The sequence below is a fragment of the Nansenia antarctica genome (assembly GCF_963989245.1).
Source record: "Nansenia antarctica genome assembly, chromosome: 7".
Lineage (NCBI taxonomy): Eukaryota > Metazoa > Chordata > Actinopteri > Argentiniformes > Microstomatidae > Nansenia > Nansenia antarctica.
In genome coordinates, this window is record NC_137677.1 from 4,252,674 (window position 1) to 4,264,353 (window position 11,680).

General features: G+C 42.0%; 1 protein-coding gene across 1 annotated transcript; it reads right to left on the reverse strand.

Moving 5' to 3' along the window:
• Positions 1-309: 309 nt before the first annotated feature.
• rx1 (retinal homeobox gene 1) lies at positions 310-9,434 on the reverse strand (the record flags this gene model as incomplete). The annotated part of the gene is made up of 3 exons (XM_080535457.1): positions 310-759; positions 2,390-2,643; positions 9,134-9,434. The coding sequence occupies 3 exons, from the start codon at positions 9,432-9,434 to the stop codon at positions 310-312; spliced, it is 1,005 nt and encodes a 334-aa protein (XP_080391583.1).
• Between the last annotated feature and the right edge of the window lie 2,246 nt (positions 9,435-11,680).

An 11,680-nucleotide genomic window follows, 5' to 3' on the forward strand; every position in this document is an offset into this window, starting at 1 on the left:
TCCTTCTTCAACATGGACACTTACGAGTGAACGAAAACCACCATTCAATAATCACCAATGATTTTGAAATCACAAAAGTTTAGAGAACAGACCAAAACAACAACAGTTGGTCTAATGGGTATATATTTCACTGGTCGGTGGCATAGAAGAAAAAAAAAAGAAAACTCTAGGTCACTATCAACAACTCTTATTGCCACCTTCTTTCCTTTCCAAAAGTATTATCTGACAGAATTTTTTTTTGCCATTTAGTATTTTTTTGCTGGATTAGGAAACACAGTGTCATGAACACGAATAGCCCATCCCAGGTAGTCACATGGGCTGCCAGGTCTTGTCCATGTGCTGGATGTGCTCCTTGGCTTTCATCCTCAGGGCGGCAATACTGGAGCTGCGGTGGTCCACGTCCTCCATCGGATACTTGTCGGAGTAGGGAGCCGGACACTGGTACGGAGGCGGCGCTTGGTGCATGGACTGCATGCCCTGGCCCATGGGAGGGGGGTTGTTGAGGAAGCCGTGGCTGGGGTAGCCTGTCTGCAGGCCCTGGGGAGAACCCATGAACCCGGGGAGGCTGTGGACCGGGGTGGAGCTGGACAGAGGCGAGGTCAGCCAGGGGTCCAGGGGGAGAGAGTTGGTCATGGGCCCCATGTTGCCGTGCATGGGCGGCCGACTGAAGGAGAGCATGGGCGAGTCGTGGAGCTTCATGGTGCTGGCGTCCATCTTCTCCTGACGCCTCCATTTGGCTCTGCGGTTTTGGAACCACACCTAGAGAATGCACGAGAGAAAACATATCGTGACGTTAGAATTATAAGGTTCTATCTCCATTTTTGTCAATTCTGTTTTTTACATAATCTGATCCATTAGGTGTTTATTAACTCATTGACTGCCAAAGACGCCAATTGGCGTCTTATAGAATAGTAACGTTGACTGCCAAAGACGCCAATTGGCGTCTTATAGAATTTTTTATTTTTTTCGCGGGGATCGCGTTATTGACATGTTCTACACCTAGCGAGTGAATTTCAGACTTGGGTGTAATGTATTTCGGTCCCAGATGGGGGCAGTAGTTCGATAAAAGCCTGGAGAAGGAAGTGGCTTGCTGTGGGTTGTAGTAATGGCGAAACGGATCAGGGTATGTGCCAAACGCGGCGCGGAGCATTGCGGAGCATCGCGCGACTCTTCAAACAGTTCAGAGTCGGATGATACAGAAAAAGTGCAGAAAAAAAAAAAAAAAAGTTCTGCAGAAAAAGCTCGTTTTCTCTGTTTATTGGTCAAAATCAGGTGTTTTTGCTGAAACCACCCTATGTTCTACGGCCGATTTCTAAACACTCAAAGAGGCTAGAAACAAACTTTCATTTTCTGATGAAAGAAGAGAGTCTAAAGTTTTGGTAGATATGTTCAATGTTTATGTAGTCCGAAAAGTCAATATTTGGTGGGTCTTCAAAGTTCAGCGAAAATGCCCCAAAAGTCTGGCAGTGTGGAGCTCTCCGCTCTGAACATGGCTGGCAGTCAAATGCCTGTGTGGTGTTATTTTTTAAATGTTGAAATTTTTTGAGTTAGTAATTCATAAAATACAAAGGTTCCATCTCACAAAACTTTGACGCTCAATATCTCTGAACTACCCTAAACGGAGATAGAACCTTTACAACTTTAGAACTTTTAGAAGACGTTGCCCTTCTGTGCTCTGTTAAGACTTTGTCCTTCTGCCAACCACTAAGACTTTGTCAGTGCTAAGACATTGGCCCTTTACCCAGCTCTTAGGCTGGATGGTGGCAATCATCTTCCAACTTTTAATGACTGTCCTTAGATGGCTGTGTACCTGAGCTAACTTGGGTAATGCTTGGATTGCGTGGCACTTAAGAGGCGAGAAATACTGCAGTGTACTGTATATGTGACAGCAGCTGGGGAGCCGAACAAGTCGGCAGCCGATCAAATGTTCAGACTTTTATTCACCAGATGACATCACATATATAAAGTATATACATGTACATTTACTGTTAATATATTCTAGATTTGAACAGTTGTCAGATTGGAAAAATAGGTATTGTACATCTTTACATGACTGTATGAAATGTTACTGTTACTGTACCGGAAATGTGTTAAATTAATCTATCTATCTATTTTTTAATTTTTTTAATTCATATTCATTTAAGAACTAAGAACAAGTGGCCTTGGGTGTTCCAGTGGTCTAGTACCACGGCCTACAGTGCACACATAATGCCCATGTCGGCATGGGTTCAAATCCGGCCCCCATGCCCTGCTGACATGCCATCTCTCCCTTCTTCTCCTTACTGTCCTGTCTGTCTTCACTGTATCTGTCCAATAAAATGAGCAAATATGAGTAGGACTGCCCCATTCATAAAGAAAGAGAAGAACTGAGAACAAGTTCTCTACACACCTGAACTCTGACCTCTGGCAGGTTGACCTTCATGGCCAGCTCCTCTCGGCTGTACACGTCGGGGTAGTGGGACTTCTCGAAGGCGCGCTCCAGCTCGTGCAGCTGGTAGGTGGTGAAGGTGGTCCGGTTACGTCTGTGCTTCTTCTTGGGCACCTCGTCCTCGGCCAGCTCTGGAGACTTGTCGCCGTCGCTCTCCTCATCCTTCCTCAGCTCGCTGAGATCCCCGTCACACTTGTTGGAGAACAGGCCGGAATCTGACCAACCCATAGAAGGAAAGGAAGGAGAGAATATATATATATATACAGTATACAATAAATACAAATAAATACAATATTCATATGGGGCGGCTGTGGCGCAGGAGGTAGAGTCGCCGTCTAATGATCACAAGGTTGGCAGATCAGTAGTTCGAGCCCCGGCTGGCCACATGTCGAAGTGTCCTTAGGCAAGACACTGAACCCCAAAATTGCTCACAGTAAGCGGGCCGACGCCTTGCATGGCAGCTTGCCGCCATTGGTGTGTGAATGTGTGTGAATGGGTGAATGAGAGGCCGTTGTAAAGCGCTTTGGAGCAGCAAAAAAGGCGCTATACAAGTGCAGTCCATTTACCAATATGTGAATGTAGAGTATGGTACTAAGAGTTACAAAACCTATTTTATTCTATTCTATCCTACTCTATTCTTATTTCGTGGTGGTACTTTCTTAATGTGGTTAACTCAAAAGGAACTCAGGCATTGTAGTAATAATCATGTGATATTCTGACATTGATGAGGAACAGTAGAGCGGGTTATGCATGGCGAACACACAGTACTGTATATACTTGTAATGGGCATGCTGGTAGGTATTCATTGCTCATTCTGTAAACAGGTGGCCTTTTTTTGCCAGTTATGAAGTTACATTGGATCCTTTTAATTCAACCAAACAGGTTACATTAGAGTGTTTGACTTTACCTGTCTAATCAAAGTAAGCTGTTATGTATTGTTCAATTTAGCGTGCTTGCCTGCTGCTACGTTAGGTTACTTCAGGATAACCAATTATCAGTTGGCGGAGGCTAGGAAGGCTATTCTTATGAATCAATGTCCAGTCCACCTGGGCTAGTTGTCTATGGTGTCCACGTCCCACAACAGGGCTAGAGGACCACCCTATCCCATCAGGAGTGAATAGGCACGTGGCCTGGGGTGGTCCAGTGGTCTAGCACCGCGGTCTACAGTGCACACACATATGCCCATGTCGGCATGGGTTCGAATCCGGCCCATGCCCTGCTGACATGCCCTCTCTCTCTCTCCCTTCTTCTCCTTACTTTCCTGTCTGTCTTCACTGTATCTGTCCAATGAAAATGAAAAATATGAGTGGGACTGCCCCACTCAGAAAAAAAAAGCTTAAAAGGAGTGAATGGGCAAAGAAACATTTGAAAATGAAATTCAATTCATTCAAAAAAAAATATCCGTTTGAAAGAAGTAGGGAGGTGACAAAGGCAGAAAACATTGGGAATTCACACACACACACACACACACACACACATACAGACAGATAACACTCTCACACACACACACACACACACACACACACAGAAAACACTCTCTCTCACACACACACACACACACACACATAGAAAACACACACACACACACACACACAGAAAACACACACACAGAAAACACACACACACACACACACACACAGAAAAAACACACACACACAGAAACACTCTCTCTCACACACACACACACACACACACACACATAGAAAACACACACACACAGAGAAAACACACACACACACAGAAAACACACACACACAGAAACACTCTCTAACACTCACACTCACACACACACACACACACACACACACACACACACACAGAAAACACTCTCACACACACACACACACACACACACACACACACACACACACACACACACAGGGACAATCCGTGGTGTCTCAGAAGGAGAGACACCCCCCTTCACTTACACTCTGTATGTACTGACAGCCTTCCAGTAGAGCACACATTGGTTTGACACCTACAACAATAGGCGACAGTGAAGACCATGAAGCACGCTACTGTCCCCCACTGTACTCCAATATGACCCTCCCAAACACCCCTTAAGAGGTTGATGGGGATTATGTGGGGGGTAGGAGCTGGTGTCAAACCAGCTGAAAGGTCCTCCCAGTCAATTATATGGAATGCTGATGTCAGATGTGAATCTAGGTTAGGTAATAAGTAATGTTATAGTCAAAGCAAAAAAAAAAAAACTAATAAAAACTAGCCTACATACTGTAATTAAATGTTGTGGGACTGATTTACGCTCTGCACCATGCTATCATTTAGCACCCCTCCCCCCCATACCCAAGGTCTACCACTGTTTACCGGGTTAAGAATTCAATCAATTGTTGTTAGGAGCTATTCGTTATCTCAAAAAGGCATGCATCCAAAGCTATGTTGATTGACGTTTGCTGTTCCAATATATTTCTGCACCAAATGTGAAGATTAAAACTTAAAAGCATCTGTCAGTTCGTCGTCCATTCCTGCAACAAGCTTTCAAGCACCTGTGGTGATTGACAGCTGACTCCCGTGAATAGCAATTCGCAATAGCTGAGTAGTTGTCGTATTATATTTTACCTGATAATCCAAGTGTGGACCCGATCTCACCCCCATCTAAACAAAAATATTTTTCGACCTCAAGGATGAGCCGTTCGTCGTCCATTACTGCAACAAGAGTTCACCGCAAGTGCGGTGATTGACGCCCACGTGGGGCGTCTCATTGTGACGTCTGCGTCCATCCACCGTCAAAAATCTAACTTTTTTGAAAGTCTACTTTGGACGCAGCCATCTGACGCAACGCTGACGCGACGCGACGCAGCAGGTGGAGCACCTTTCATTGATTACAATGCATTTGATCCCAATTTCGGACGCAACGCACATTAGACGCAACGCTCGATGGCCATGGTGGAGCTTGGCCTTATAGACTATGTTGACTGAGACATCTACTGCCCCCCAGCACTGCGTCTACTGAAGACACCCGCTCAGGTGTGTGCTGAGGCACAAACATGTACATTTCAAGCCTGCAAACTGTGACACTTTAAACAAATGTGAAATAATACTATTGTGCAATATGACAACCCTAGTCGTCTATCTGTACAGTATAGTACAGTGGATAGTGTACATAGCCTTTATTTATGTAAACCAGCTCCTTCCCTTCTTGTGATTTTTTTAAAAAGTTTTTTTTTTCTTCCCTTTCCTAACACCAGGGGAGCCACCCCTCCTAAATGTCGTTGTTTGGTACCTGTACTGTAGCAATGACAATAATAAAGTCCATTCATTCATTCATTCATTCATTCATTCATTCATTCATTCATTCATTTATTCATTTTCCCCTCTACTGTGTCCCCTAAAAACTTCTATTGACCCCCTTGTACTGTTTCTCTGTTTCTCCAGTGTCTATATAATTGGTTTATTTTTTTATTTAAAAAAAACTAGGTTTAGAAGAAGGTGATAGAAGAAGGTTTTTCCTTCTATCAATGAGCTGGATGACTCTTCCTGCTACGACTGGTGGATTGATGATTCACTTGCTTAGTCAAATGTATTGATTGTAAGTCGCTTTGGAATAAGGCGTCTGCTAAATGCCAAACATGTCAATGTAAATGTGACTGTCCTCACATGCTCTGGTAAGTTCCACACTGAGTCTCTGAGGCGTTCACCTGCCGTGACCCTCACTCACTCTAATACATGGAGAAACAGATGCACCCTGTTAATACCCTCCATCGCCTTCCTGGACATAAGCCATAATCTACCTACAGAAGGGCCTAGACGTGTATCACTATCACTGCCATGATTAGGAAATACACTCAACATACAGTCAACACTATCAGGAAAAAGCGACAGTATTAACACCACAAACTAAAGCCATAACACCATCAATGTGGCTTTCATATCGAAAGGGTAATTGGATTAATTTAGGTACAAAGATTATAATTAGATCAGTTCCTCAGCCCTCTCTACATATTTATAGTGTTGATATCACTGCTAGTGCTGGATACAGAGCTAAACACCCTTTCAGAGGGACATTCGAAAAAGAAAATATATATATTATCGAGTGATCTTCATAGCTACAGTACCCACAAAACACCAGGATGGATATACGTATAGACAGAGTGTTTTGAAGGTTTGATTATCTTGGTCAAAAGACTAAATCAATAAGTGAAATCCAAGCACAACCCAGTACAATCCGAATGTGCCCAGTCCAAAACCTATAGACCCAGTATTGGGGTCACAGTATTGGGGTCACCCACCACCATTTGAAAAACACTTACTATACAAACTAAACTAATCTCCGTGACTTAAAACCAGCACTTCAGAGAGACAAACAGGACAGAAAGACTTTCCAAAAGACCAAACAGGAGAAGGCTTTTAGTGGTGGGTTGATTAACCTCTCATTAACAGTCTATGACAAAGCCCAGTGCTAGCACAATGCAGAGGTCAGGTAAGGGTCAGTGCCCAGTTCTCTGCCTGTCAGCCGGCCTGTCGGAACCAGCCGTCTGAAGACATCCCCGTGTTTACAGTCCACCAGCACAACTCAATGTGGAGGCTTCAGACTGATGCGATGCGCTGAGAAGTGCCCATTCAGAAGGAACAGAGGTGATGACTAACAACTGAGTTAGCTACGTGTCGGTTGTTAATGTGTTCATTTTCATTTGTGCTCATGCGCAAGTCAACGCAAGCAAGCCGTTCCCACTTCTATCATTGAGTTTATTATGATCATATTCTGTTGTTGTCATGACATCAATCATCAGAAGGATGTGTTTGAATACTACGGATGTGTGTTTTCTGTTCATTAATTCAACATTGTTATATTTTTGTGCTACTTTATCCCCCAACCAGACCCATTCTTTACTCACACCCACCCCGCCACACCCCTGACGTCAGAACAAACACCACAGACTAAAGATGACACATTTGATGTCGATATAAAATAACAATTGCGAATACAATTATAATCTCATCTATGTCCATGGGAAGGTTAATTGAATTCCACAAGGGGATCATGGGATTGGGGGCGAACCCCTTCACTGTCTTGTTTGTAGATCTGATCATGCCCACACAAGCCACAGCTCACTGTACTGTTTACCCAGTTTCTCTGTTTCAATTATATCAAAGAGAATCACACAGTAATTTGTGACAACAAGCTTTACTAACTCAATTGGAAAGTAGGCCTACTATCAAAGCCCAACTATCCTACCCATTAGTAGAATAGCCTAAGTGCTGCTACAGTACTCGCTGTACAGTACACCTCCCTGGTTTCAACTACAAAATCAATCCTCAAATTAGTATATGCTTCATATGTACCGTGCAATACATAGCATTGTACACATGTATTTTGCTACTATATTTTCCTCAAATCCAGCACTTGGGAAAAGTATTTGACTACAGTAGATATCCCTAAATGTGACCCTCCGTCTGATGCACGAACAACCCATACTGTACAACTATTAAAGGAATTGAGGTCATGGCTACACTACCTCGCATGGCACATAGTACCGATGCAATGGAAATAATTTAGCCCTAATGACTTTAGGTTAATTAAGTAAAGCTCTTAACGACCCACCCATGTCCTATGTAGTATCCAGTGCTAATTATTCAGATATAAGATGAAAAAATGTGTATACAATTTCCAGGGTAAGGGTAGGTAATATGAGGAATATTCATGAATCTAAACTGATTAACAATTGAGGGGAAAAGGAGAAAATATAGTTTAAAACTGCAATAAGTTCCTATCAGATGTTACAAAGCTTGCATCGAGGGGTTCGATATTTCTATAACACATTAACTTGTCAGTGTAATAATGATTCTAATACAGGCTGTAGAGTGTATAAGTGTGATGAGTAACCCATAGAGAGAGCAGTGTGTTTCCTGAGAGAGTTCCTCAGTGATGTACGTAGTGGCGTAGTTAACCAGACCTGACCCTATAGGCACCCACAGGTTCTGAAGGCTTTCATTTGATTGGTTGAATCAGGTGTGTTAGTACTGGGCTGGAACCATACCCCTGTGTATCACCAGGAACAAGGAACACAGAATGTTGTTGATATGTTTCTTTCTACTGTCTGTCACTCATTAATGAACCAAGCACTGTCTGTAGCTATACTATAGCTATATGTGAGAGACTACTCGACTATTGACACTCTCACCACTTTCTTTCAAATCCAGTCTTAAAACACACCTTTTCACAATGGCTTACTTGGTTTGATCTCCTGTATTTTGTTGGTTGTTATATCTGATTAGGCTGTTTTTATCTCATTTTGGCTTTGTTGATTTTAATGTTTTGATATGTGGTTTTAAACTGTCTTGTAAGGTGTCCTTGAGAGCCTTGAAAGGCGCCCATAAATAAAATGTATTATTATTATTATTATTACTAACTCAACATGGTACATAAGGTTCAGATATAGGAAAAAGTTAGGATATTTATAGCATAGCATAGTGTACAGCACAGTGTTTTATTGTATAATATAGTAGTATAGTATAGTAGATAGTGTACATAGCCTTTATTTATGTCAACCAGCTCTTTTCTCTTTTTTGTTTTACCCTTGGCTCTCTTGTTTTTAGTCTTTTTTCCTAGCACCAGGGGAGCCCCCCCTCCTAAATGTCGTTGTATGGTACCTGTACTGTATTAATGACAATAAAGACCATTCATTCATTCATTCATTCATTCATTCAGTCATTCATAAGGTCGTGAACCCAGTGTGAGAGACTCACCATGGTAGGGCTGTTGCTCTGCGCTGTCCCTCAGAGAGGAGAGGTGACCGTAGGGGTGTGGCGCGTCCTGCTTCCCAGGGTCTCCCAGGTTCTCCACACCTACTTTGTGGGGCCCCCCCGGCCCCCCCGCCCCCACAGGGTTGAGCAAGGGGTCTTGGTCCTTACTGAAGCCCAGGATGACATCAATGCTGTGGACGCGGCCGCCCACCGCGGCCCCCCCTCCCTTCACCATCTCGTGGAAGTTACTGGGCGAGAGGCAGCCGTCGTCCACCATGCTCATGGTATCCAGTGACAAATGCATTTGGACGTTTGGACGCTAACACAGTCCTCCAGCGGGGAAAAGACGACTTGTCCTGATAGAAGAGGAGATCCTGAGGTTGTGTTTGTCTCCTCCACAAACTCTCTGTGCACCTGTAGAACAGTCAACAGAGTTGTTAGGCTACATAATGAGGAGACAGTCCTAAAGCCTAGTATCACTATCCCTCCACATAAAACGTCCTAAATTGTATACGAATGATATTTCAAGCAGTTATCAATAATTCAATTGAAACGTTGTTGAGTTGTAATACTAACAAACTATTACTTCTTACGTGTGAATATTACAGCAACTACAGTACAACACACAACAACTATGACTAATAATAATATTGAAAGAATATTTTATTTTTGTATTACTTTTTATATATTATTATCTACTCAATATCAGTAATATTTCAAAATTATTTGGAAAATCCTAGCAATAGCTTGAGGCACATCCTCTATCGGTAGACAGAGTATCTCTTCTAACGAGACATATTATTCAATTATGCACAAGCGGATCAGCAAGGCCAGAGCCAATTTATTATATTACATAAACTCATTATGGAGCATATCGAGTGCAATGAGATTGATAGACCTATTGACATGCTTAACTTTACTAATGTGAAAATAAATGGATCAAATCTGCTGCCTGGCTGCCAGTACTAACACATGTGTAATGTGTACTGCTGTGACCCTCTATACGCATAACATAACAAACTGGACTGTATGTGAAGTTTTCAAACAACATTTGTTGCAGTATCATCCTAAATGAGGCAATCTTATCTGAAATACAACTTAAATGCATGACATAATGTGATAGGAATGGTCTAACACACTTTAGAATAGTTGTCAATACATTAAAGTCTATCTAATGCCACTACATGTCTGTTGTCAGTTAAATAGGTTTCTATCAAATACAATTCATAGCTTGAAACTCAGGCATGTTGAGTTTCATAGAAAAACATTAATTGAGCCCTAAGCAAATCTTGGTATACTATTATGGCTGGAAACACATACTGTAATAATACTAAACAAGTAAGTGTTTATACAAGTAGAGAGCATTTGACTGAAGATTTACAAAAACGAGATTAAACATAACACATGTGAAATTGACCAATTATACGTGCATACATGATTGACTGCTATGGGAGATCACATGGTTTGAAGCTGACAAGGTCCTAACGCCTTTCTGGCATGGCAATGCCTTAGAAATAACGGTCTATTTTGAAAGTGTATTTAGATCTACACTGCAAATAATTAATAATGATTGAACGAAGAAGACACAGAAATATGCATGATAACTAAGTGACTGTCTAATCCGACATAAATCAATGCCATGTCAACATTTAGAAAACGGTATATCGTGAGCTTAGAATGATAAGGTTCTATCTCCGTTTAGGGCAGTTCAGAGATATTGAGCGTCAAAGTTTCTACATTCCATGATGTTCTGTGAGATGGAACCTTTGTATTTTATGAATGACTAACTCAAAAATGTCAACATTTTAAAAATAACACCACACAGGCATTAATAAACACCTAATGGATCAGATTATGTAAAAAAAAAACTCAATTTTGACCAAAAATGGAGATGGAACCTTATAATTCTAACGTCACGATATATCAAAGAAAAAGTGGATGAAAAAAAGGTTTTTGGGACCTACCTTTCAGAAAACGGACGCGCTTTGCGTTTGAAGTTGCGCGACTGTCAATATTCCACCTGTTTCTCCCGGCAGTGTACTTCAACTACTGAAGCCGCTCACGCCCCCGTCATGCACACTACAAAGTGCACACTACAAAGCTTCGTACAAATTCCAATCCAGTCCACTTTGCATCCTAAAGACTTTACTCCCCTATAGTTTACAATCCATATGTTATAACTACGCTGACAAAAAAATGCAAACAAAGGTATGTCCAGAAAACAAGCTTTAATTTAATTCTAAATGTATTTTTTGTTGAAAGCCTCTCCAAACCAAAGCACAGGGAGAGAGAAGAGGTAGGCAAGCGGTAATGGAAATAAAACGAGGGGATTAAAAAGGTTTAATAATTGCAATCCTTCCCCTTTAAGAATGATTGACAGTTGTTTTCTGGTGGAGTAATTGTTCTAAATGTAGCAGGAGGAGGCCGGGGCTAACGAAGCCGGGACGAGACTTTCTTTCTTTCAAACAAACTATTGTTTTAGAGACAAAAGAGACTGACTGAAAGTTTTCACTAATCCCCTCATTAAAAGACTACGTACAAACTGTGTGT